The 24421-nt window shown below is 43.9% G+C and overlaps 2 protein-coding genes across 2 annotated transcripts; one reads left to right on the top strand and one right to left on the bottom strand.

Annotated features, from left to right (window-relative positions):
• The first annotated feature begins 218 nt into the window (after window positions 1-218).
• On the top strand, window positions 219-4103 carry LOC119019192 (homeobox protein Nkx-2.3-like). Its single transcript, XM_037097567.1, has 2 exons — window positions 219-877; window positions 2095-4103. The coding sequence occupies exons 1-2, from the start codon at window positions 469-471 to the stop codon at window positions 2733-2735; spliced, it is 1050 nt and encodes a 349-aa protein (XP_036953462.1). The 5' UTR covers window positions 219-468; the 3' UTR covers window positions 2736-4103.
• Window positions 4104-15663: 11560 nt separating this feature from the next.
• Window positions 15664-24263, bottom strand: LOC119019183 (mitoferrin-2-like). The gene is made up of 4 exons (XM_037097539.1): window positions 23955-24263; window positions 19196-19424; window positions 18917-18973; window positions 15664-18396 (listed from the first exon to the last, which is right to left on the bottom strand). Exons 1-4 carry the CDS (start codon window positions 24261-24263, stop codon window positions 17813-17815), a joined length of 1179 nt encoding a protein of 392 aa, XP_036953434.1. The 3' UTR covers window positions 15664-17812.
• Window positions 24264-24421: the final 158 nt, after the last annotated feature.

Below are 24421 nucleotides of genomic sequence, written 5' to 3'. Positions count from 1 at the left end.
AGAAGGAGACACAGAGAGAAACACGGAGGACAGTGGAGGAGCAGGAGGCCGCAGCGGGTTTCTCTGCCCACCATGTTCACACAAAACAACCCGGTACGTGAACACACGTCACACGCTCTCTCTCTCTCTCTCTCTCTCTCTCTCTCTCTCTCTCTCTCTCTCTCTCTCTCTCTCTCTCTCCCCTCCAGCCCACACGGACTTTCCATTTCACACACACACCCCTCCCCCTGACATCAGAGGAGGCAGAGGCGCTCCTTCGCCCCGGTCCAAACTCCACTTACAAAGCCCGACATTATATCTGTCAGAGAGGAGACCTGCATGGACAAAACCGGGACTAATACCCATCTTTTCGGGCGATTTACGGCGATGTGGGATTCCAGAGGCTTAACGCACCTCCAATTACCAAAGAAGGGGCTATTAAGCTCAATTATTTGTTAGGTAAAGAGTGGGAAAGCAGAAGGGGTGTGCATGTTACTCGGCGGGCTTCATTTCCTCGGTGCTGCACAGCAGGAGCTGGATGACATGATGCTGCAGAGCCCGCTCACCTCCACGCCGTTTTCTGTCAAGGATATCCTCAAGCTGGAGCAGCAGCAGCAGCAGTCCGGAGCCCTGGAGCTCCAGCACCGGCCGCACACTCAGCAGCAGCTGGCCGGCTCTCCTCCCCAGCAGCACTTCCAAACCCCGCCGTCCTGCATGCTCGCCGGGGCCCGGGACAGTCCCTCCTTCTCGGACGGAGAGGACAACCTGGCGTACCTCAGCGCGCTGGCGGTGCGGGAGGAGGACCGCGGGGAGACCAGCCTGTCCCCGGACATGTACGTGCATCCCGGGCTGCAGGGAGCCAAGCTGGAAGCCGCCGAGCTGGAGGAGCAGGAGAGCAGTGAGTTGAGCTGCTACAGGCCAGACAAAAGGCAACAAAGGACACGTGTAACAATAATTATCACAGAAAAAACACACAATTCCGACGATTTACAGAGAAAATATCAGAGAGATCCGACAAAAACCATGAATACAAGCAGCTGATTTAAATGTTCAGTCTCACATTTCTAAATAATTTGCATGTTTAGCAACAAAAACAACTGAACCGAGCTGCAGTCACGGCTCAGCTGTGGACACGTCTCTGCTGTTACGCACAGTGCGGTTTATTATTCTAAACTATTATAATCTAATTACTTGCAGCAGATTAACAGACATTTAATTTGATAATTCCGAGTTATTTAAGCGTCAAACACAACGTGAGTCAGCTGGAGAGGAAAAGAAAAACACGCTTCATGTCAGTTTCTGTTCTGTGGCTCATTATTCCAGGCTTTTATTTTTAAATCACAATAATCCTCACAGATTAAAAAAAAAAAAAAGAAAAACGCTCCCAGAGCTCCAAATATAAACTGTGCAAAAACTAAAACATGTGATTAAAGTTGAGCAGAGTGTGAACAGGCTCCAACCTTCACACACGTTTATCCCAATAAAGAGCTTTGAGACGGGGGCAGCCAGCGCTCCGGGCCTGAGACGGATCCACTGAAGTCTGCAAATGTCAAACACTCTGTAGTGGTTCAGCTGCGCGTCCCTGTTCTGCCGAGTCTGTTATGATGTGTGGACCATAAACCGACAATTAGTTTAAAGAGGCTTGTAAAAAGGAATAAATGACACCGCGAAGTAGCGCCGATAAACAGAGACACGCTGCAGGAGATCATCCATCACAGAAACGCTTCAAATCACGAGCTTCGAGTTCAGAAAGAATCCAAAAAATATTTACTCTTTGCACCCAAAACTGCGACTGTGCAGAAAAAGTATGTTGTTGCATCCGCTTGAATCCTGTTTTATATCTTATCTTCTCATTTTGTTGAATAATTCCTGTGAGTTTTGTTTGTTGGTTCTCGCTCAAAACATTTTGTAATTTTAAAAGAAATCCTGAAGTAAAAGTTTCGTGTTTTGTTTGTTGTCTGGTTTCCTGCAGACAGATTTATGATCAGGGAGCTGTAACTTCTTTTTATTACAAAGTGAAATATTTGGCACAATGTTTCTTTTCTATACGTAAAAAAACAACAACAACATTTGTAGGATTTTAATATTTTGTGCGTGACTTTCTAATCCACCCAGAGAGCTGCGGGCACGTGTCCCGGGAGGAGGCGGTGGAAGGCGGGCAGGGCGACTCGGAGCGGCCGGTGCAGAAGCAGAGGAGCCGGCGGAGGCCCCGGGTGCTCTTCTCCCAGGCGCAGGTCTTCGAGCTGGAGCGGCGCTTCAAGCAGCAGCGCTACCTGTCCGCCCCTGAGCGCGAGCACCTGGCGACCACCCTCAAACTCACCTCGAACCAGGTGAAGATCTGGTTCCAGAACCGCCGCTACAAGTGCAAACGGCAGCGGCAGGACAAGTCCCTGGAGGCGGCGGGGCAGCACCACCCTCCCCCGCCTCGGCGCGTCGCCGTGCCGGTGCTGGTCCGCGATGGGAAGCCGTGTCTGGGCGGCGCGCAGAGCTACGCGGCCGCCGCTCCGTACGGCTCCAACCCGTACAGTTATAACGGATACCAAGCCTACACATACAACAGCCCCGCGTACAACTCCAACTACAGCTGCACGTACACCAGCATCCCCGCCCTGCCTCCGTCCAGCACCTCCAACGCCTTCATGAGCATGAACTTGGGGAACGTGAGCGGCCTCGGCGGCTCCCCACAGGCCCAAACACACCAAGGGACAGCGGTCACATCCTGCCAGGGCTCCCTGCAGGGGATCCGGGCCTGGTAGCCTCCCTCACCACCACAGAACTAGTCTCTCTCTCTCTCTCTCTCTCTCTCTCTCTCTCTCTCTCTCTCTCTCTCTCTGTTTTTTTTTTTTAATGGAGCTCTTTTTATTTGGGTCGACCCACAGCCGTATAGAACTGTGTGTGTTAACTCGGTCCAAACGCCCCAGAACAGTATTTTCTTCAGCTGCAGTTTCACTCACACTTCCGGTTCTTCAGGTGCATCAGAGCCGGTGTTAGCGTGCGTAAAGGCCGCATGACATCCGAACAGTGACAGGGCGACACTTCACTGTTGGTGCTCCAGTTCGGCACCGGTGGGACTGAAGCGCGGAGGAGAAAATGGCGCGCAGAGTTTTGACTCATTTCTCCAAATCTGAACTCGATTTTTTTTTTTTTTTTTTTTTAAGTGTTTGTTTTTAACCTGGTATATTTTTAGACTGTGGAGAGATTTGAATTGCTTTAAATTGTTTTTGGTTCAACAGAGAATTGTTTTAGTCTATTTCACATCTATTCAAATAAATCAGAGAAATGAGAAAAGGTGCGTTTGATTCTGTATCCGAGAAAACAAAACAAACAACAAACAACAAACAACAAACAACAAACAGTTCTCTACGGTTTGTTTTTTCTTTTTCTTTTTTCGATGTTAAACGTTCAGTACTGGAAATATCTAATGTACACTGAAACAGTATTTCCCCTATATAATGAAAAGAAAGAGTAATTATGATTAGTATAGCCCCGTTTTGCTCCCACTGTGCCCATAAAATGAATCAGATGCACGGAGGCAAATTTCTGCTCATGAACATATCGAGGTGGGAGCTGCTGGAAGAGGCCGGGGCCACAGGAACTCTTTGTCCCGGTGCCAGGCGACGTGAAAGGAGGAAGTTATTCTCCATTTGAGGTCCTTTAAAGGACGCGATTAAGCACCTAAAAGAGCGAGCTGCAGCCGGGCCGAGGCGCGGGGAATAATGGCTCTTATTGGATTGTCGGACAAAAGGTGTGTGGTAGGCAGAGCCGGGCACTCAGCAAAGACAAAAGCGCACAGGGGCCGCGAGATTGACGTCCTAATATTCCCATTTGAAGGACAGGCAGCGGGTTATTCTGCGCGGAGAAGGGGACACGGAGGAAAAATGTGGTCACTTTTGTTCCCCTTCAGGAGGCTTTTTTTGTTCCCGGAGAAAAGCTCTCCGAGTTCCCCCCCCCGCCACCACCGCCACCTCCATCACCACCACCAGCCGCGAGGCTTCGGGGGCAGCCGGGCTGGAAGGTGATGGCAGCGGGGAGGCGTTTGTGTGAAAGAAGGGGGTATTATTGCTACAAGTTTCACCATTTATCCTGATGAGGGAAATGGACGGGAGAATTGTAAGAGGGGGAGAGCCCGATGAGGAGGGAGGAAAGAAGGGAGGGAGGGAGGGTCGCGTCCTGCAGCCTATTATTTCAGTTTAAGCGTGTTATTTCAGCCCACAGCGACCTGATTCTCACAGGTGACAGTTCTGATCCTGGACCAGAGAGGAAAATCTGACAAATGTCAAAGACAAACTGGAGTTTAGAGGGAATGTTTGTGTCTGAGAGGGATTTTACGCACCGCAGAAGACGCAGTGAAGTTGTGACAGAGGTGTTCGGCATGTTCTGGTCGGGTTGTGGATCCAGTGTTTTATCTCCTGAAGTCATTCAATACGCTTAAAGATCCCCCAACATCAAATGGAAATCAAGTTCTAGAAAGTCATTTCTGAAGCGATTTAAATTATTATTAAACGAAGAAAAGAGTTTTTGCTGTTTTCTCTTCCATATTTTTGGAGGTTTTTATCTGTTTGTTGGCAGATATCAAGCGTTTCTTTCTGATTTCTCTTACGACATTTAGCTCAACTTAACTTTAACTTTTAACGGCCTCAGCTGTTGAGGTCAGACTTCAGTCAGAGATCCAGCTCTCGGTTTTAAAAACAGGAGCCGGTCGTCGTGCAGCCCACTTGGCGCTGTTAATTAGCCATTACGCATCAAATGAGGGTTAAAAAAAAAATCCCACGCAGGGTTCTGACCTCACCCCCAAACTCTCTGTTCCCCTGACAACTTGTTTGCTGGAACAATCCCTCAGAACAGAAACCACCGCGGAGGGGTTTTTTTCGGGGGGGAGGAGAAAAGCATCAATTGCTGTTTTTCCCCCTCTGCGCCTAATTGTTCCTCCGGCCTGAGAACAGTTGTTTCCTCCAAAAAAACAAAAAAAAACCCATTCTTGTATAATTACAGCCGCACTCGTGTCCTGGTGTGAGGCAGCAGCTACAGACTGAGATCATCTCCCACCGAAACCGCTCCAGAAGCTCGTCCGTCCCGATTCAGACGAGAAGGTGGAAGAAAGTCTGACAGGAGACAGTCTGCGTCTCTTTCCTTCCTAAAGAAATGAGTCCCGACCCTTTAACTCCGCATCCATTTGGACACTTTACGCGCATCTCTTCCTCTGAACTAACTCGCTGTTATCTGCAGACATCAGCGCGTCTCTCCGGCTCCTGTCCGGCCCAGACAGCCGGTCTGAGATCTGTCAGTCTGAGCTGTTAACCAGCCTGATCTCCTGTTCGGAACAACAAACAGCTGAAGTCGAGCCGCAGCGGCCTGATGCCTGCGCTCCACTAATGGGGGATTAATTGAGAGGTAAACAGAAAGCTGATAAGCTGCGCGCCCCGAGGTGCTGCTGCCCGCCGGCCGCAGGACGGAGACTGATGGGGCGCAAATAAAGACGAGACAGAGAGGCGACAAACAGCCTCCACCTGCTGCTGCTGATACAAATAATAATAAGAATAATATTTATTCTTACATCTTGACGTTGAAATAAAACCAAAAAAGCAACAATTTTGCTTTTTTTCTGCAACAACCTCAAAAATTAGTTTTTACTGCTTTAAATTTATATTTCCACTCAGGTCCATTTTCTAATTTCTGCTCCATTATATTTATCTAATGACTTTAGTTACTAGTTACTTTGCAGGTTGTTGCATCAGAGACCAAAACTGGGCGACGTGCAGCTTAATTAATTTTAAACGAACCTTTACGCACAAACGAGGAGCCAAAAAAAAAAAAAAAAAAAAAATACGCACAGAGTTCAACTTCACCACAAACTCGCCTCAAACTTTTGTTTTTATGGCGCAAAAAAACCGACAAAGTATTTTCTGAAATAATCCTTAAAATGTAGAAAATAACAAAACAGTCAAAGCAACAATATTTCAAACTGAGAAACTCAAACGTTCACTCGTAAAGCTGGAAATTCAACTTTGGCGCAGGCTGAAGACGCAGCAGTGATGGAATGTGACGGAACACATTTAACTCAAGTAGTCACAGTTTTCCACCTTCTGTTTCCTTCCACTACATTTTCTATTTTTGTTGTGTTTTTTTCTTCATGGCACTAAAATACGGACAACTTATCTGCTGGAATAATTCTTTAAAAAAAGTGTTTAAAAAGCAGAAAATAACAAACACAGTAAATCAAACTTAAACCAGAAGATTCAGTCGGTGGAAAAGTTGGAAAGTAAATTTACTGCAACACTTAAATACAGTTCTGAGGTGCATCACAGCCAAAGTCACAGAATTATTACTGTGTTTATTAATATTTTGACTTTAACAAACAGAAGAATGATTGTGACGACTGTGAAACAGCAGAATTATTTGATTTAATAAAAAAGACCTCCAGCAAACATCATCTACATACAGAATATAATATATGTATGTAACAGCACTTTAATTTGTCCTTTTGATATTTAACGTACATTTAATATCAGATACTTTAAATACTTCCTCCTACAGGCGAGTTTCACTGATACTGCAGTAATATTTTAACACCAAATCTTTACTACTGGTTCATTTTTTACATTATAACTGTTTTTTTTTTAAGAGTACAAAATATTTTCCTCTTAAAGTAGAAAGTAGTTTTAAAAAATGGTGATGTTTCATTAAACTGTTGTTTCCCCACATTTTCATTGGAAATAAAATTATAAATCCATAGGAATAAATCTGCGTCATCTTAAGAAGTTAAATGGGAAAAAGAAAAAGAAAAAAAAAAAAAATATATATATATATATATATGTATATATCTTCCTCTAAACAAAGTATAAAGTATTCAGGCTCCACGAGCTCCTGCAGCAGCAGCAATGATCCCAGAATGAATGGAGGTAAACAGAAAACACATTAAGACGCCTGAAGGCCGTTTATTCTGACTCACACACACACACACACACACACACACACATGCGTCACACGTTTCATTATTTGCTCCGTCTGCAGTGTGTGTGTGTGTGTGTGTGTGTGTGTGTGTGTGTGTGTGTGTGTGTGTGTGTGTGTGTGTGAGTTTTGGGGAGGAGGATGTTGGTTTGAGTCGCAGCAGCTCGTCGTCTCACTCAGACCGTCTCTCTAAATGTTTACCAGACGTTTCCAATGTTGTTTTTCATGTGTGAGTAAACCTGCGGCTCATTCACGTCACATCTGTCGGTAACCAGCACCTCCACACACCCTGCAGGCAGATCCAGCCGAGCTGAACAGAACCAGGACGCACAAACTCACAGCTCCTCCTCCAACGCGACCCTCGAACACAACACGTCAGTCCTGAAGAGTTACTTTGCTTTACCTCAGAACTAACAACATACTGGTCTGCATTACTCATAAATCAATATTTAATTAAAGTCACTTTGTCAGATGTTACAGTGTAATTTCTCGAGGAAACAAAATAAATGCTTCTTTAAATTCCTTTAACAGGAAAAGATGCTTTGGATGAAGTTGCTTATGTTTATTATCATGTGAGTTTGAAGGTATAAAAGATTTTAAAAAATCATCTTGTTCACTGTAAACTTAAAAAATGACATCAGGGAACATATAACCTCCGTCAAACGTCACTCAGATGATTAAATCTAAGTTGCAGGAGCTAAAAAGTTTGAACAGCATCAGATGATCCGTCTGCTTCACATCCGAGGTCGTTGGTTTCCTACATCAAGCAGCCGGTTTCATATTTTCTAAGAACTCTACAAACCAACAAGTTTAACACTCAACTTTACAAACAAACTCCAGAGTTTGAATCTCATTCGTCCACTGAACACTCAGAAACTCATTTATAGATTTTGGTCCAGTTTGTCTTTTTGTTCATCACCACAGTAAAATATCCAACACTGCAGAACATTCAGTGGAAAATTCCCAAAACGTATCAGTCGTCTGTCTGAACCGTCTGCAGCGTATGAAGTTACCAGTGATGGAATGTGACCAAGTAACTGAGAGTCTGACGGCTGATGTTATCGGGTCGATACCGGACCGTCACAGATCAACCGGTGTCAGCGGGTCGAAATTTTAAAAGTTGACTTCGCTTTTAGAAACAGTCAGGAATCCAGTTACCTCAGAAAATACCGACGTAGACTGTTAGATTTAAGTCGTACTTTTCAATTCGCTCAATTTCAGATTTGATAATCTGTCGACACTCAGCATCAGTAAACATGCATGTTTATATCTGTGTAATTTACTTTTACTTGTGCTTTTGATACTTTCATTACTGCCAGAAAATTACTTTTAATATTTAAATTTTAATATCGGTCACAAGATATATTTACAAGGGTGACTTTAACTTTTTCCGCAGTAATATTTCAGCACAATATCTTTAACTTTCACAGCACAGCACATGTTCTTTTTTAAATCACTACAATGAACTCTCTCACTGCTGCTCGGACTATTTATCAAAATCCAGACTGAAGAATAAAGAAATATGTCGATCAGTGTTTCCCAAAGTCCAACACGACGTCCTCAAATGTTTTTCAGTCCACAACCAAAAGACATTCAGAAAAAAAACAGAAATTATTGACATTTAAGAAGCTAGAATCAGAGAACTTTGACCTTTTTATTGTTATAAATCACTCAAACCGACCAACTGATTAAATAAACTCTTGGTGACTAATTTGATAATTGAGCACTAATCGATTAATCGTCGCGGCTCTAAAACGTTAATGACAAAATCCACGAGTGAGTGCCACAGAGATTAAATGTTTAATGGCCTTAAACCTCCTGCAGCTTCAGCTTTAATCGACACTGAGGCTTCAGCTGAATCACACTCAGTTTCTCTCAGAGTCCGATGAGACAAATAAAACTCCTGCGTTCGTGTTGGCGTCTCCTCTTTCACGACCACGACTGCAGAGTGTCTCTGGGCTCGCTCTGTTTCTGTCACAACACCCACATGTTGTTGCAGAGGTTGCTGTGCTGAATGTGCTGCCGCCTCCACTCACACGGCTCTCACCATTGGAGCAACACTCCGCCTATCAGAGGACATCAGCCGAGCCGCTCGGGCTGCAGCGCCGAGTACCGAACAGGCCCGGACAGGCACACAGAGAGACAACTCCCAGCAGAGGCCTCGCCACACGGACAGCACTGCAGCGTTACAGCTACTGCAGGCAGCAGCAGTACAACTGCAGCTGAAACAGATTCTGGATCAGTTGGGACTTTGTGTCAAACACAAATAAAAACTGATTTGAATTGTGTTTACTGACAACAGTTTTCCAAAGTGTTCCCAAGCTCACGTAGTGTGTTTCACAGAGTGTTGAAGCTCGCCCAACTCTCGCCTGTGAGTCTTTCGAGGACGCTGCTTCACATCCAGTCATGATGCCTGTTCACCTGTTACACATGAACCTGTTTACCTGTGGAAGGCCACAAACACACCTGCCTCCAGATACTTTTACAGACTTGTTGCCGCTGTCCCGACCTGTGTGAAACATGCTGCTGCCATCAGATCAAAAGTTTCTGTGATGTTTTAATTGAGCATATGTAAAAGAGGAGATGTGAAATTATCGTATTCTTTTGCTGTTCATGTCTTGATAACATGCTGAGGACCAGGTGACCAAAACATCTTTTCCCAACCTTAACCACGTGTTTCTTTTACCAAACCACAGCAAATTAAAATCTGAACGGAAATGAACAGAAAGTTTACATCTACGTCATTTGCAGAAATGTGAATAAAAACATTTATTCTTGTTAGGAAACCCTGTTCTCCACAATAAAATGTTTGAAGCTGACATTCCTGCAGACCACAGATACGTCCAAGGTCGACATTTGTACCAAACGTGCCACGTCACATTTGTGTTATATAATATTAGCTGACTTTTACGTCTGGAGGTGGAGGCCAATGGTTTCCAGACGTTTTTTTATCGCAGTAAAAAAAAGCTACTTTTCAGGGGGGAAGTCGTGGCCGTCTCCATCTGTGGTCATGGCGACCAAAACAGGTATTTTAAGGCTAATCAATGTTTTTTTGTGCTTAAACCCACCAGAGCATAAGAAAATTCTTGTGATGAGAGAGAAAAAGAAAATTAAACCGGAAAAAAACAGACAGTTGCAACATAAAGACGTGATCAGTTTTAATTTTTGCAGAAACGCACTTAGCTAAAATTTATTCTGATCTCTGCCATCAGTGGACTCGCCTGCTGGGGTGATGTAATTCTAGCAATTTACACATTATTGATCTTTCAAGGTGTCATTCTTAAGTAGCTTTAAAAACATCGGGGGGAGTAACCCACGATTGCTGCTCTTTGCTAGATATCCTTGGCTGTAGCTAGCTACCATTAGCGAATTAGCTCATGGATCAGTCAGCCGTCAGATCATAGATGGAGTTACCACAGGTGACGGGACCCAACTCAACCACACGAGAACATGGGACTAAACCCAATCTCCACAACCAGCAGAGGTCAGTTTGAAGACAGGGGATAAAGTATGGAGGCGATTTACAGCAGCTTTGACTAGAAGATAGTGAAGCGGCAGAAGAGAAAGAATCGGACATCCGCAGTGGACCAAACCAGAGGTGACTGTACAAAGACAACCCAAGACAGTGTTGTGAGTTTTATTAAGTTTCACTCAGGCTCAGAGAGCTGCTGGAGGCCATCTGACTGTTGCATCTGTGGTACAAAATGGTATTACGAGACAGGACGGCCTGGGGCTAGCTTGTTAGCATGCTAACCTCAATACATAGACAACACTGTTCATTCTTCACAGCCTGTTGATAACGTCAGTTCATTGTTTAAATGTTCTAAAATAATCAGGCAATATTTCACATGTTGCTCCTTTAACTGAGTCGACAGTGGCCGAGTTGAAAATGGCGGAGGCGATCGTAGCTTATTCGCCGCGTTGCACCACCCGCTTTTATTTTGACCTTTTCTGTCGCAGTATAAACTTCTCTACAGAAGAGCGATGGTTTGCAGACATTTATGAGACAGGAGTCTCATAACACAGCAAAATAACCGATAGCTTCCTCCATTTTGGACTTTCCAGCTCTCCGTCTCAGCAAAGGTCAGCACTGTCAAGCACGCGTGTCAAAGTTGACCGCAGCGAAATGTAAAAAGAAATATATATATATGTGTTTTTTTGTTATGAATCCATGTAACAACTTGGATTTAGTATCCTGATGCTGTTTCCTGCACCAGGCTGCGCTAATAAATGGTCACATGTAGCATCCACATTAGTCAGAACTCTGCTAAATATCACCGCTGGATCGCAGCCTGTGGGAGTTTGGCTCCTAAATGAGAAATCCAGCAATTGAGAATTTGACACCTACAAGCTTTAGTGTAAAGTGCTCTTCGGACGCTGCACAGTGTCTTCTGAGTCAGCTCACATGTAATGCTCGCTGACGTCAGCGTAATAGATTTTGCAATGGACGTGGATGTTTGGAAATGTCTCTTTAACTGGTTTCCCGTGTCCAGGGATGGGAGACGGGAGGAAGGCCAGCCAAGAGGACGACTCCAGCTCGTCCATCAGCCCCAGATATCTAAATATTTATCCGGTGATCCACATTTATCCGTTCACTGGTGCAGCATTCTGGGTCGAAAACGTTATGTTTCTGGGAAGATACACGAGCGTACAGTGTTTATCCGATGCTACCCACAGAGATTTATCCTAAACTGTCAGGGTTTACAATAACACCCATAAATTGCAGTGTGTGTCTCACTAAAAATCATTAGCATCATTAATTTGAGTCCTGCACCAGCTGGGAAAATCTGGGCAAGAGAGGTGAATGAGTAAGGCTTTCTGTTTCTATCAGCAGCTGATGTCCATGTGCTCTTGAGCAAGGCACTTAGAAATAAAGCTGATGAAGCTGATTAACTTGTAGTGAGATCTGGGTTCTTACAAGGAAAACTCAAGTGTACCGTATGAAGAGGAGTGGTGCTTCTGGTGGTTTTTAATAGGAAATAACCGGGCGGTCGTCTGCAGGCAGGGTGTGGCATCAAAGTCCACCTCAGGACGCTCAAGTGGGTGTTTAAGAATAAAAAGCCTTCAGTAAATACAGGCTGACAGACGCTCTGAGGACACAATAAGATCTTGTTTTTTTGCTTCGGTGTATTTTTATATCGTAGCTCAAATTGATTAATGACTTGCTTCCATCCAGTCGAGTGCCTGGATTTTTAATGCCACACCCGATACAAGGAACCATTCTTAACTCCTGTAACTGGTCGGCACTAAAGCAGCTTATGTACACATCTGGTTAGCATTCAAGAATCATAATCATGTGCTCACAGATCTACGTCTTATCCAGCATCTAACAGCTGCACGAGTCGTGTAGAAAAGTCAGTTACGGGACTTTAATGTCATGATCAAATTACAGCCGCTGTCGCTCAGTTATTTTCTGGAAACATCTCGACAGCAATCAACAAAACAGATTGACAAAATAATCCAGTTGGTGTGGTAGTTGCAGGCCACAACTGAGCAGATAAAATCGTCTGCTGTTCGAGTTCCAAGTTGGAACTTATTGGACGAATTACCGTTGATCTTTTGGATATTTAAGGTCCCCAGAGGATGAATCTTAATAACTTAGTGTTCTCCCTCAAAAAGCATTTATCTTGAACATTGTGTTACACGCTGATGAGAAAATTTTGTGTTTTGGTAGAAGAAACAAATCAAAGGTGTTCTTCCTCTTGAGAGTCAGAGCTGAATTGAGCTATTCATTTTTTTATGATTTCATGTACACATGAAACTGTTTTAGTCTGATGGTGACAGACAGTCTCGGGAATGACCACAATTATTGGGATTTGTCCTCTGGGGATCATGAATATCCTCACTAAATCTCATAAAGATGTGGACAGTAGTTGTTGAGGTATTTCGCAACCAATGAACAACAAACTTATAGATCAACAATGGCGTCCTGAGGGTGGGGCGAGAAGTCAAAGCTGTGTTCAACCTCTGGAGAGTCAGATATCCTTACTGAACCATTTTCATATACCTTGTGTACACGTGAAACCATTTTGGGCTGATGGTGGTGACAGATTTTTTTTTGTAATCTCATGTACGGATGAAAATATTTGGTGACAACCATGGGAATAACCAAAATCATTGGGGTTTATCCTCTGGGGACCATGAATATTAACAACAGTGTTGATCCTCCTTGTAGAGTCCGAGTGTGAGGTAACTGTTCTTCTAATATATCTTGTGTACATGTGGAGATTTTTGACCTGGTGCTGATTACTGGGATTCATTCTCTGGGGATCACGAATATTCACAATAAACTTATAAACTCATGTAAATTGTACTCGATGTCTTCTGTGGAGCGTATTTAATTTCTCACTGCACAGAAACGCTTCCGTCGCCCTCGCTGGGTTTCAGGGTGTGTTCCTCTGGAGTGGTCCGGCACGTGGGGGGCACTGACGCTGCGACATGCCACGTTACTAAACTGAATCATGATTAATGCTGTTTATACTAATCTTTACAGTTTTATGAAGTGCGGTATCGCCTATATTTGTATGGCCTGCAGGCGGAGCGTCACCGATGAAGAGATTAGAGACTCGTCCCACATTTAAACACCGCAGAAACACCATTTATCAAACGCTGCAGACAGCCGGGGAGAGTGTTGGTTTCAAATCCCTGCTTCTGTCTTTTCCAGTTAAACACACACACACACACACACACACGTATATTCTCTGGGCAGTTGTTGGATGGATGAGCTGAGTGTCAGTCGGGTTTCTGTTGTCTCATCTGTCTTTGTGTTTCACCAACACACACACGCCTGATGTTGACCTTGGCTCTGACCAGACCTGCTGCCGTGTGGCCCTCCAGCCGGAGGAGGCCTGACCTCTCGTGCCGAGACCCTTCCTGTCGGACTAAATGGATCGGCTTACGTTTCACAGCGCCGGCGCTGAAAAGGGAACAACAGCAGGGAGGACGTTAGACGAGAGACATGAAAGACAACATTTTAGCTTGTAGGCCGCGGGGTAATGACAACAAACACGGGGCCTCGAGTGAAACAGGATCCGCCGCGGAGGGAAGGTGGAGGTGCTGCTTTCTGTCAGTCGGCCTGTCAGCTTTCATCCAGGCAGCATGGAGGCCCAACGTCTGCCAGCCATTTTAACTACGGAGGGCCAGAGAGGACATTTCATATTTTGTATCCCCCAAACTAAAGCTTTTAAGCAACATCATCTAACTGAAATATTAATTAAATCGCAGGACACGACATACGGTTATAAATGAAGCACTGTGGTGCTGCAGAGATGTTCCTGCCTACATATCACGTCCTCCAGACAAAAAGGAAAACGCTTGTTTAGTGCAGATGCCTGCAAAAATCACATCATCAACATTTATTTATATATTTTACAGTAAAAATTTCCACTAAAACTGTGACTCATCTTGTGGTTGCAGTGCATCAAAAACAGTCACAACATGTTAAGCAATCATTTTCTGTGAATCATTCAGCCTCTAAATTAAAATAAATTAAATAGTAAATCAAGACTGCGAGAGTTTTTTCATGCAAATTATTTAATTTTGATATCAAGAATATAACCTCAATATAGTTGGGGATAAGATGTCATTTTCAAAGGAGATTAAGCACGTAAAACATTTTGTTTTCTTGTTTTTAAAGGGCAAAACTAGCACTAGTACAACTACTTTTGCTACATTATCGTGATCTAGCATTCATTAAATCTCATAATTAAAACAGAAAACATTTGATGAACTGGAACAAGATTTTTTTTAAAGCATTTTTGCTGAATGAATTCCTTTAACAATGCTGGTTGATGACTGTGTTACTTCAGCATTACAATATAACAATGGAATGAAAATGTCACATCTGGCCTGCCGTAGTTTCCATATTTTCACCACATCATCAGCTACTGTAGGTCTTTATATAAGACAGCGAACAGATTTGTGTTTGTGTCTGGTGAGTCGTCCTCTGTGTTTTAGCGACACCTGCTGGTTGGTTGTTGTACTTGCACTGGTCATCCTGCTTACTGTCTGTTAAACATCTGTAGATGTTTCACAACTTTACTAAAGACTCCAGAATCAAAAACTATAAAGTCGTTTGATCTCTGAGTCTCATCCCGCTGCGTCAGTGTTTGACGAGTTTGGAATGAGACTCAAAAATCGACATTTCTTACAAATATTAAATCAAAGATTTGCAGACAGCTAATGGCGTTCATGTCAAATTATAAATGGAAATACAGGTTTTGGAAATCTTTACGTCATGCCCATCAGAGTCTCCTAAAATGAGCTGCAGCTGGGTAACATCTGGTATTATTCTTGATAAATGAAATATAATGAGCCTTCTCTCAAATGGCTGCCGATTCATTTCCTGACAGGCAATTAACTGACTAATGCTTTCAGCTTTTAACAGCATTATACAGTCATTTCTAACTTTAATTTGATCAATTTTGTACTTGTTTTGGGGATAAAGTTGGGTTTTGTCACGTATCGCAGCTTCTTGTGCAAAAAACTGCAAGCTAGTCTGGTGAGTTACCTCTGAGATTTTGAAAAACCAGAAGACTCTTAGAAAGACAAAAAACACATAAACTTCCAGGTACAGACACATAGATGGTCTTAATTATTCCTTAGTGAAAGGTGAACCAACCCTGATGATTTGGACTTGAGTCTGTTTAAAATAAAAACTATTCAATATGTCTGTAGTTGTTTGCATAACGCTGACATGAAGGAAGCAAAGAAAAATAATAAGACACAGAGACATGCTGAAGTTCTCAGAGCGCTTGGACAGCCAGCACCAAGAGAAGACCCTGCTTCTGCGAGGAGCTGCCTTAGCGAGTTTATTTACAATTCACAAAATACAGGTGTCGCTCTCAAACAGTGTTCAAGCATTTCACATTAGTGTCGTCTGCCGACAAACCACCGCTTCCTCTCTATTGCTCTCAGTCTTTGGTTTCCCAATCTTGAAACTTGGCTTCTGGTGAGGACCACTCCTACAATCAGTTTTTTTTAATATTCTTCACCCCATTCAATCATTTCCTCACGGTAATCTGAATCTAAAATTATCCAGGTTTTCCTTTGTTGCTTCCTTTTGTGCGCTTTCTACAGAAACCTGAACTTGTACAGCGCTTTCTCGATAAAACTTAGGGTTCCATATTTGTATAATTCAACATACAGGTTAGCTTTAAATCTCAGCTGGTCAGAGACTCATGATTTATCTATATTTGTCCATATTCATATATATATTATGTACAATTTCATCCTGTTTTATGGCTTCATAACACAATATTATATATTTATCTGAGGAACTCTTGGTAGTAGTTGTGCGTTGGATATATGGCGGCTAACTGAAGGCATGTGTAGAAGTTATTTAACTTTAATTCTCTGCACTTGTTTTAATGTCAAGGTCCTAACATTAATAAAAGAGGTTACTTTTAAGTGCTAGGACACAAGAAGACTAAACAAAAAAGTGATTGTCTAAGGTGAATACGGCTGAATGCAGTTTTAGTTCCGTCTGTAATAAAAGATTCTTGTTCCAGCCGTTTACATTATGGAGGACAAACAGAAATCCTTTGTTTCTTGCAGCACTGAATGTTTTGAGCTGCTACATCTCAAAAAACTGTCCAGATGATCTGACATCTGGCTCCGACCAGAGACGACCTGCAGCCTTCAGACGTGCATACAAAGATACTGAAGCGACGAAAAGAACCTGTTAATGCTGTAACAAGTTTCATACAGTCATTCACAGCAATCTCACTGTGGTCGGATGCTAACGGAAGCCTAACGAAGCTAAATCTTTACTTGTTATGTTACTGCAAAGTAGATAACTCAGTTACGCTGTGCAGAGATCAAATCTGTTCACCGCTGAACTCCAGAAACTGTCATCTCTCACACTCACACACACACACACACACACACACACTCAGTCATACACCTGCTTCACTCAAGGGTTGAATATTTCAGTATTTTCCATCCAAACCCAAATCTGATCCTCTAAAAGACTGAATAAATTACAGGCTGTGTCATTTAAAACCAACTGTTTGTTTTGTTTTTTAATGATCTTTCCTCTGACTGCAGTGTTTTCTGTACACCATCACAGGTATTCTAACTAACTCACTCAGCCTGTCACCTCCAGCTGTGTTTCCTCGGCGCCCCCCTGTGGTCAAAGGTAAAACGGTAGTAATACTTTCAAGAAGTGCAACATGTGCGGTCGAGAGCTGTGGACCCGGTTTACAGAGCACTTTTTAAGTACTTGAGAGAATTACGTTTTCTCAGACACACTGGTCTGTATGTGTGGAGGTCGAAGTGCTGACTAAGAGCTTTCTCATCAGTGTAGAAGATGCTACAGTTGAGCTGCGACTTAAAGCTCCCAGTCGGCACTTCAACCTCAGAGTCACAGCTGCTTTTTTTAGTTCTGGGTCAAAATGAAACTGCGCTGTAGGCGTCTGAAGGGAAGCAAGGTTTTTCATTTTTAAATTCAACTTTACTTTGACTGTGCGTTACCTCTCCATAAATAATGAGCTTTTTGAAAGCCAGTACAAGAGTTTGTCAAGTTAAACACCAACATGAGAAATAGTTAAAGCATCTGAATTTAGTGGGGCGAGTTTAGGGAACTACAACTTCCTGTCTGCAACTTCAAAGTCCATTTTTCCGTCAGTAACAATGTATTACGACAGTTTTAAGGACAAGTCGTCTCCTAACAGTTGTACGCTTTCTCACCTGCTATGAACTAGATCAGACCGCATACGCTCAATACATCTCAGTAAACAAAATAAAAGTTGACATGTGGCTCGAAGAATCTAAGACTCTCGAGCCGTTCAACCCTTCAGATGTTTAGAATTCGATACCGACGACGGAGATCGGTACGGTGCATTAAACCTTCGTGTTGCCGATGCACCATCCTGCTGCCGGGTGTTTATTTGTCTCCGTCACGGTCTCCACGCAGCCGTCTCTCGTGCTGCCGCTTGGTGATGATGTATTTGAAGAACTCGTAGACAGACCAGCTGATGGCTGTGGAGGGCATCTGGTAGATGACCCGGGCTTGGACGCCTTTAAAGAAGGCCGGCATGCCTCCCATCCTGTACACAGTCCGAAAAGCCTCGCCAAGGCCAGAGATGTGGCGGCTGCTCGCGGCAGCCGCTCCAACCGCTCCGGCTGCTGCCGTTGCTTCGGCCTGGATCACGTGTATGGCCTGAGCCTCCTGCGTGTTCAGGAGGGTCTTGCAGACGTCGAGGGGAGTGGTGGCGGCGGCGGCCAGGGCTCCGGCCAGAGCACCTGACACAACGTGGGAGGAGGGGTTGTACTGTCTGTGGGGGTTGAGGAGCTCCTGGAGGTACTCGTATGTCATGAAGTGGAGCGCCTGGAAGGGCACGTTCATGGTCAGCTGGGTGGTGTAGCTGCGGTAGAAAGCCGCCGTGCCTTCCTGCCTCAACATGGAGCCCATGCAGTCCAGCACGCCGCGGTAAGGAGAGTTGAACATCTGCATTCGCTGTTTCACAACTGTGGAGAGGAGAAAGAGGAAATCAGCGTGGAAAAAACACCAGGAGCACATTTACCATGATTTCACAATGAGACCGGAAAGAAGAACCGGGGAGGAAAATCGGGAACACGAGACAGGAAGTGAGAACTTTAGCGGTTAAACAAAGAAAAACTTGTTGCAAATACACCTCGTTTTCCTTCTTTATCATTATTTGCAGCCTTATTATCATATGACGATGATAAAGGCTTTATGAAACTATTTTACAAATACATATTCACTAACACATACTTCAGAGTTATTATGTCCCTCAAAACACACAAGACGTTTATCTCGGTGTCATTTCTGCTCTCAGTACACAGCCGAGTCTGTAGCTCCCCCCGGTGGCCTGATGGTAGAACTACACCATCAGAGGTATTTCTATAACGTCTCATAAGGAGGCCGGAGCTTCTATAATTAGATCAAGCGTAAGTCTTCACTGTGGAGAATGTGCAGGACAGGTATGTGTGAGTCAGGTGAGCTGATTTAAGAAGTGGGTTTTACCTTCTGCCGGGTTCATGATGGCGTCGTGCAGCACCGTGGCCATGCAGCCCGCCACGCCTGCAGAGAGAAGAGCAGCAGAGGAGGAAGTTAAAGGAGGTCGAGTTTCCTCCTTCCTTCATTATCACCACAGACATCTTTGTTTGACGCAAATGCCTTGAGATGAGGCGTTCTGTCCAGTTCTCTCTATTTCTATTCATTTTCTATTTGGTTAAATTGTGGTACTTTAATAAGTATGTTACAATAAATTTCACTGAAAAGTAAAATTTTCTTTCATCTTACCGTTAGCAAAGTGGCTGTTGGTGCCCGGATGAATGGCGTCACTCAGCGAGAACTTGATCTTCTCGTAGCAGGCGAAGTAGAGAGCGTGGGCAGGCCCCGCCCCCACCGCCAGCACATTCACGCCTCTGATTGGCCGCCACAGGCCCTCGGTCCGCACGATCTGTCGCAGGGCGTCCATCACGTTCCTGTAGCGCGCTCCTGGCTCGGGGTGCAGGCTCTGCATACGAGTCTGGAGTGAGAGGAGCAAACGTGAATCATTTAGATATCAATCCAAATTATTTTGTTCTGAGTCACCAGAGGTTCGTCAGATTGATTTGTGTGGGGTGAGCGCTAACAAAGATCCTCTATCTTTTGTTCTTTATTGCTGAATCACTGGCGGTTGGTAGATTTTGTGGAACTGTGACTGGTCGTATTTTGAATTTCTCTAACCCAACCTGCAAGAATCCAACAGGATAAAGTCAGTCAGCGTGTGTTCATGTATGTCCTCGCAGTGTCTACATCTCAGTTAAAATGTTCATGACTCTGCCTCGACTCTGACAACAGGCGGAAACGCCTGCGTTCAAATCGCCGACCACAAACCACAAATCAGGAAAGCATGCAGTCAGGAAGTGGTTCAAACTCAAACACTCAGCCTTCCACTCGCAGCTCAGATAAGCAGCACTGTTTGCTCTGCTGTTGGCTGTGAACGTGGGTCAATAAAAAGGACCAACGAACAAATTCCAATGCTACAGTCCAAGATGGTGAAATCCTGAATATTCTCCTAACATGCAATACAAGAAATGCCCGGTCCACGCCCTCCCCTGAGGGGTAAATATTTACAGCAGAGGCTGAGAAGGAACACGGCCGCCTCCTGGAGGCTTACAGACATTCCCGCTCTCTGTTTCTGGGAAATGGTAACTCACATGGAATGTGCTCGGTCATCCAGTTTATTCAAGTCTGGTGGGTTTTCCCCTTTTTTAGTTTTTGGCGCACAAAGCTCAACCCGAGACAGAGAGAGAGCACCAGGCAGGTCGACCACACACAGAATCAGGTGTCAGGGAACCAGAAACTATAAAGAGAGCGTTGTGTTCATGTGTTCATGTCACCTTTTCACAAAGTTTCCCAACAGAGCAGCTGAATGGAGCCATCATAGCTGCTCAGAATGTAGAGAACTACAACACTGGGAGGAAAATCAATAAATCCAGCAGCATCTTGACTGTACTGCACCTTATTTGGGCTCTGGGGAAGTCTGAGGGCAAACAAGACAACTGATGCTATTTTAAAGCTGCATTTGTCAAGAACTTAAAATCATGAGGACCTCAGTCATACAAACACAACTTAACGACATCGAGACAGTCACTGACTCACTCTTGACGTGTGGTGTTGTGTATTATTCACTGTGAGGGGAAGTGAAGGAGGACCGGTTGAATACATGTGGTTGTGTTTTAACTGCAAGTTTTCCTGTCACTGTTGGCAGCTTTAGTCCAGGATCGCTGCACCAGGACTGATTGTGTACATGGACTGTAAGGCCGGTCACATCACCTGCTCTCATATTAAGAGACATGTTGTCCCAGAAATAATCAGCACAGATGATGTTGTCATTCTGTGACCATTAACTGCCACAGACATATTGATAAGATAACAGCATAATAAAACAAGTCCACCCTTTCAAAGGGCGAACAATGTAAATGTTGGAATTGGACTGTGAATCAAATATGAAAAAATCCAATGGAAATGTTTTAAAACTTTCAATCTTACAATGTTGAAGAAAGAATGAGGAAAAAAAAACACCCTGGATCTGTCTCTTTATCTGGAAACACTCCGAAAGTTAATGAGACCAAAACTCATCCTCTGTCCAAGTTTCGTGAAAAACGGTTCACTGGCTTTTGTGTAATCCTGCTGACAAACCTGCCAACTAACAAACGTGATGTTTGGAGTACGAAGCTGAATCAGTGGAGAAATCTAAAGGGCAACAAAGTCCTCCAGATCAGGAAGACCACGCTCTGTTTCAGCTGCTCTTTAAAGACCTTCCAGCAATGAGGAAACAGAATCAACCTGCAGCGACGGTGACAGGAAACTAAGATTGTGACAGAAGAGAAATCTTGGGATTGAGGAAGTTGTATACAAAACATTTACTGTCATACAAAACCAAACTGACTTCCTTGAGCTAAAAAAATTTAGCCACAAAATCATGTAACACTCTTCCTCCTTCGACTTTGATTTGAGGCTGAAACAGTCGACCACAGTGTCAACCAGAAAAGAACGTCTTCTTTTAAGTTACAGTCACACAGACATGTTACTCTGATCTGATTCAGGTTCATGGTACCCTGCTGCAAGGTCAACAGGACGTACAAACAAAACTAATCAGTGGAGGATTTGTGTTTCATCTTGCTTCATTTTGTGTTCCTCATTCTCAGAAAGAATGAGGAACTTTCTTCACTATTAGTAATAAACATTCCTGCTTTTACACGTTGTGACTGCAGTGTGCCTAATTAAAATAACTATCTGCCTCCTATAATATCACAAATAATAAATCGATGTATGTTTGGATATATAACATTCACACTGCAGCTCGTCAAAACATTAAGTGGCAAAAGAATTGTGGATGAAAGTTATAAATATTTTTTTCTTGACTCACCAGGACAGAACTTTAGTTATTTCTGACATCTGAATCCTAACACGTCGATCTACTGAGCGCTATGTGACTCTGATGCAACAGCCTGAAATGGCTCTTGTAAACAAGAAGGTTCGAGTTGAGGTTGTTTTACAGAGAAATGCCACGAACTGGAGGAGCTAATCATCCTGGAATCTGTCGTGATCAACAGTTTGTCTGATCGCCCGGAGAACTGTTTGTTCTTTATCTTCTCATACTCAACAACAGACATAAACAATGGGCGCTCACAGACATCAAGACTCATTTGCTCTGCATGTCAACAACTGACATTTAGCTCGTCATGTTGATCTTTCTGACAAGTTATTTCTAATTCTAAATTTACGGGTCTGTGATGAAACGGTTACAGCATCAGTCCATCAGCTGAGGTGCATTTTGGGATCAAGTAGCTGAATTAATGCCAAGATCTGAGGAGAAACTAACTGAACTGAAGTGCGTGGTGAGTTCGGTCTGCTCGCTTTCAGATCTGATACACGTTTCCTCATTTGATACTCAGAATCTGTGTTGCATATTTAAACAAAGATCTAATACAGTACAGTGCGTGCTCTGAGGCTGGTCTCCACAGTAAACTGCTTTCATAACAGGATATTAATGTTCGTTTCCATTTTGTTTTGTGCGGCAGGAAATAATAAACACAAACCAACAGATGTAAGCAAACCTTTTTTTTTCCTCTATGGATGTTCCTGTTCTCACCACTCGCACAGAACATTAGAACCCAGTTTCTGTCAACTCTGAATAAAGTGAATTTAAATATAAAACAGCATCTTTAAATGCACTTGCTTCAGCTGCGTTTCCTGTGTATGCATGCTTCATGTCTGGTTAGAACTAGTATTGGACGTGTAACTGGAGAAAGTCACGAGCAGAGAGGTGAAGGTCAAGTTTCAGAGATCAGTTTGACGGGCGGCTCAACAGAAACACATGTCATATAATATTAAACGTATATTACTAAATATGCAGCTGTGTAGTAAATTACAGACGTGTTAATATAATTTATGACTGTGTCAACTCCACTGTTGGTTTGAGTCCAAGTTTCATTTTACCTCAATATGCTGCGACAGTGGTTAGGTAGTCACAAACCTGTCCAGTCATAAAACCGACTATTATATTGGTTTATAATAAAGAAACTAATAATCATTCATGAATGAAGCTGATTGGTTGTTAAATCTGTCGACTCTTGCTCTAGTGACTGATGACCCATCTGTGTTAATCATTTACTACTATTTGACTACCATGACCTCCTCTCACAGTACAGTCTGCATTAAGTCCTCGATAATGTCTCCACGATCATGCACAGAGCTCCGACAAGTAACGCACACGAGTTTCAACCCAAGTTTACATCTATGGTTATGTAACACATGCTAACTGATTAGCTAAACTGGACCACTGACGAACTTCTTCTGCCACTTTCGAACACGTAGCTCTGCTAAATGATGGAGTATTTCAGCCTTTGTTCTGACTTATTTTACTAAAGCTCCTCGTCAACTTGTCTGTGGTGTTTGTCTACAAAAGTGAGCTAGCTTCCAGCAAACAAGAGGAAGTTAATAACACCGCAAAGACAACGTTGCTAACACACTGCAGCGTTAAATTATTGTATGTATTTCAATTAGAACTTTTGAGTTATAAAATGGGACGTGGCGAGGCATAAAAATATCTATTTACAACCCCCATATCATATCATTTTTCAAGGCGTGTCCGATATTGGAATCACGCTAACAGGGAAGGGCAACTGTCGCTTTAGCTAGTGGGCTAGTGTGTGTAGCGTGCTAGCTAATCCAGAGGAGAAGCAACTGTCAAAACAAACCGTCCGCTCTCGCACAAATATCTGCCTTCATACAGGCTGGGCTCAGTTAAACGAACGCACTCGTGTTTATATTTTCATTTCGCCCACATCGTGTTACGTTATTTCCTGTTTATATGACGTTAGTAAGCTGACCTCTGTGAGCAGGACCCCTGTTAGCCTGCCGTTACTCGAGCTCAGGCTTGAGTCGAGGCCTGCTCTAGCTCCAGGTTTACGCAACCGGTGTCTTTCAACGTGACAGAAACTGGGCCTGAAAGCGTTTCACAATGAGCAATGTATGTGCTTGTTTTTTAATTAATTCGCTTTGATACCTTGACACAGTCGATGGGGTACATAAGGCAGTGCTCCATGATTCCAGCCACGGATCCTGCCAGCATGTGTGTGCTGGTGGCTACTCCTTGAGGCAGTCCTTCATAGTCTATTTCTGGCTCCGCAGAGGTCGAGGTCTCTGGAGGGGCTCGATGCAACATCGGGGCAAAGTCCTGTTCCCCTGACATCCTCGGTGACAGAGACCCGACAAATCCCCCCGTGGCTTCCATCAGCCTGCCGCCCAGCCATCGGCTTTCAACGCCCACTGTGTCCACGGACGTTCGCCGGGACACGAAACCGTCCGCTTCCATTCAAGACGGGAAAGAGTTGAGTCCGGTGCGTCAGCTCAGATCGAAGACTCTAGCGACCCGCCTGTTGGTGTAGTCTTCTCGGCTGTTTAATCTGTGTGCCAGCCGGCCGGATGAGTCTTGGCGGGTCGCTGGTGCTGCGCGGTAAGCGGCTGTGGCGA

This window comes from Acanthopagrus latus, chromosome 1 (assembly GCF_904848185.1).
Source record: "Acanthopagrus latus isolate v.2019 chromosome 1, fAcaLat1.1, whole genome shotgun sequence".
NCBI lineage: Eukaryota > Metazoa > Chordata > Actinopteri > Spariformes > Sparidae > Acanthopagrus > Acanthopagrus latus.
Note: the sequence above shows the minus strand (reverse complement) of the source record. Positions and strands in the feature narration are given on the sequence as shown.

Bases quoted from the DNA above. Each gene is read 5' to 3' on its own strand.
- LOC119019192 (XM_037097567.1), top strand. From the start codon at position 469: ATGTTACTCGGCGGGCTTCATTTCCTCGGTGCTGCACAGCAGGAGCTG. The intron at 878-2,094 runs GTGAGTTGAGCT...TAATCCACCCAG, and splicing joins GCTGGAGGAGCAGGAGAGCA to AGAGCTGCGGGCACGTGTCC.
- LOC119019183 (XM_037097539.1), bottom strand. From the start codon at position 24,263: ATGGAAGCGGACGGTTTCGTGTCCCGGCGAACGTCCGTGGACACAGTG. The intron at 18,974-19,195 runs GTAAGATGAAAG...TTCTCTCTGCAG, and splicing joins CAACAGCCACTTTGCTAACG to GCGTGGCGGGCTGCATGGCC. The intron at 18,397-18,916 runs GTAAAACCCACT...TCCTCTCCACAG, and splicing joins CATCATGAACCCGGCAGAAG to TTGTGAAACAGCGAATGCAG.